The 2,500-nt window shown below is 31.4% G+C and overlaps 1 protein-coding gene across 3 annotated transcripts in view; it reads left to right on the forward strand.

Moving 5' to 3' along the window:
* The window catches only part of LOC124423096 (ras-related and estrogen-regulated growth inhibitor-like), a 94,614-nt gene that overhangs the window by 79,065 nt on the left and 13,049 nt on the right, over positions 1 to 2,500 (forward strand). For all 3 annotated transcript variants that reach the window (XM_046960473.1, XM_046960471.1, XM_046960472.1), the window contains one exon: positions 2,382 to 2,500. This exon is cut by the window's right edge and continues 63 nt beyond it. In XM_046960473.1, the coding sequence (XP_046816429.1) occupies positions 2,382 to 2,500 (119 nt within the window). The remainder of the gene's footprint in view (positions 1 to 2,381) is intronic.

The raw sequence follows: 2,500 nt of genomic DNA on the forward strand, positions 1-2,500 counted from the left end.
CTTTCTTCTTCTTATTATTTTCTTTTTTTTTTCTTTTTCTATGCAGATTTAACTATCGTCGATAATTAATTATCAATTGTCCTTAATAAATATTAACACGATAATAGTACTTCTTTTTATTTTCACAAATTTAGATTATTATATTAGAAAGACACACACACACTCTCTCTCACACACATATACACACACACAGGCAAATATGACGTTTCCTATTGTCTATCGGTCGACCTCCTACGATCACATGGTGTATCGTCCAACGAGTTCTAAGGTTCAGGGCCAGGTTCAGCACGTTAAGCAAGGGAAACCTATAAGAGTCGATGCACACGATTCGTCCTCTCCTCTCTACATATATATATATATATATATTTATATATATATAAAGAGGAAGAGAAGAAGAAGAAAGAGAGAAAGAAAATGTCGATGATCACGATCCCGTCGATCCTGTTCCTTGGTAATAATTATCGGCTGTGCTGTCAGTGCCAGGTCAATGGGAAAGCATTGGAACGACCACGAGAATCGACAGCTTCCGTGGGTCGTTAAACTTGAAATGGTCTCTCTCGTTGGACTATTGCTGATGTTGCTGCTGCTGCTGCTTCTGCTGCTGCTGCTGCTGTTGTTGCTGCTGCTGATCCTGCTGATGCCGCTGTTGTTGCCGCTGCAATTGCCATTGCCGCCGTTTCTGCTGCTGCTGCTGATATGCTGCTGTTACTCTTTCTGCCAGAGTCACCGTTTGTTTGTGTTTAGTATTACCAGAGAAAATAGAAGGAATAGCTCATGCAAGCTACGTTTTTCATCGTGATCGATGCATTAGCAATTAGAGCGGTTCTAGACTGTTTCTAGACTCATGAAAGTCCTTTCGTTTAGACAGTTCTTTCGGCTTAGAGTCGAAGGTCAATTCACGATTCTCTGTATAGGATCGAAAGTTGAAGCGTACCTTTGCGCTCATGGTCCCTTTCATTCCTCTCGTGATCTTTTTCTCTTCTTTTCTTTTCTCTTTTTTATTTATTTTTTTTTTATTTGAATAAAAATATCAATAATATATATATATAGAGAGAAAATCTTGATTAAATTATTTTTGCTGGAATGAAACAATGACTTACCGAAAATTAAAAAATTAATTATTAATCAATTTAAATAAAATTATTAAAAATACATACGTAATAATAGATGTATAAAGATTAAACATGATTGACTTAAGTTTAAGTTAAGTTAAAAAAATTTTTAAAGTTAAAAAAAAAAAAAAAAGAATATACTTTCGACATAAAATAATAATGACAATTAAACAGTAAAAATTAATAATAAAAGTTAAATGAAATATTATCCTAATTAATTAAATAGACTTTTAAATATCTACATTTAATGATTTTTGTCATTAGCATCATTTTCGTAATTTTCGTTCGTGCAAATTACGAATAAGACGGTATCGCATTTCTACGTCTTTTCCTTCGTGATCCATGAATTAGCAATTAAAACGGAATACATAGCAAAGCGATCGGTTCCACGCGGCGGAAGTCTCTCTCTTTCTCTCTCTCTCTCTCTCCCTCTCTCCCTCTCTCCCTCTCTCTCTCACTCCTTTACCTTCTCTAATCTCTAAGCGCCAAGTCAAAGGTTACCTTGAGAAAAGGTTCTCCTTTTAAGCACTACCGATTTCGATTATCTTCTCGAATTATCCACATTGTTAGCCGGTTCTAATGAATACCGAAAAAATTTTCTTCCTACGGAAGATTTCTCTCTTAAAGACATGATTAGAATCTAACATAAGAAAATTGGATAATTTTCTTTTCTTTTCTTTTCTTTTTTTCTTTTTCTCATTATTCTTGAAATTTATATTCATCCGACATATTCGTCGTCCGTTGGCGATCAGAAAATTATATTCATTTATTACGAATCTTGTGCAAATTAATCATTAACTTTGTATGTTTGTAATTAAAATCTTTCATAAAATTTATGATACATCAAATAAATTCGTTTGAGGGCCTTGAAAATATCGACCTCAATAAATTATGAAAATTTAAATCATTATAATTGATGATCTATTTAAACGTTTAATACATTTTATAATTATTCGATGTATACGACATAGACGAATTATAAAAATTAATTATAATTTATTGTAAATTTTCTGTAACATTATTATTATTATTATTATTATTATTATTGTTATTATTATTATTATTAATAATTATGATTAGACGATCGATATTGAAAAAATTTTAAAACATTACCAACATCAACAAATCATTATTCGATTTAATTATGAATTTCGTGGAACTAATAATACAAATTTAATTATTATTATCTATTAGAAAAAAATGTTAAAAACAAATTTAACGTATATATTTAATTGTTGTAATTTTTTCTTTTTTCTTTTTTTTTTCTAGGAAAACGGTTGCCTCTATTCGCACATACGATGGGGCGAGGCCTTCGTCGTCGTTTACAGCGTTACATGTAAACGAAGTTTTCAAGAAGCAAGAGGACTTTTAAAACAGCTTGCAGATTT

This window comes from Vespa crabro, chromosome 3 (genome assembly GCF_910589235.1).
Source record: "Vespa crabro chromosome 3, iyVesCrab1.2, whole genome shotgun sequence".
Classification (NCBI taxonomy): domain Eukaryota; kingdom Metazoa; phylum Arthropoda; class Insecta; order Hymenoptera; family Vespidae; genus Vespa; species Vespa crabro.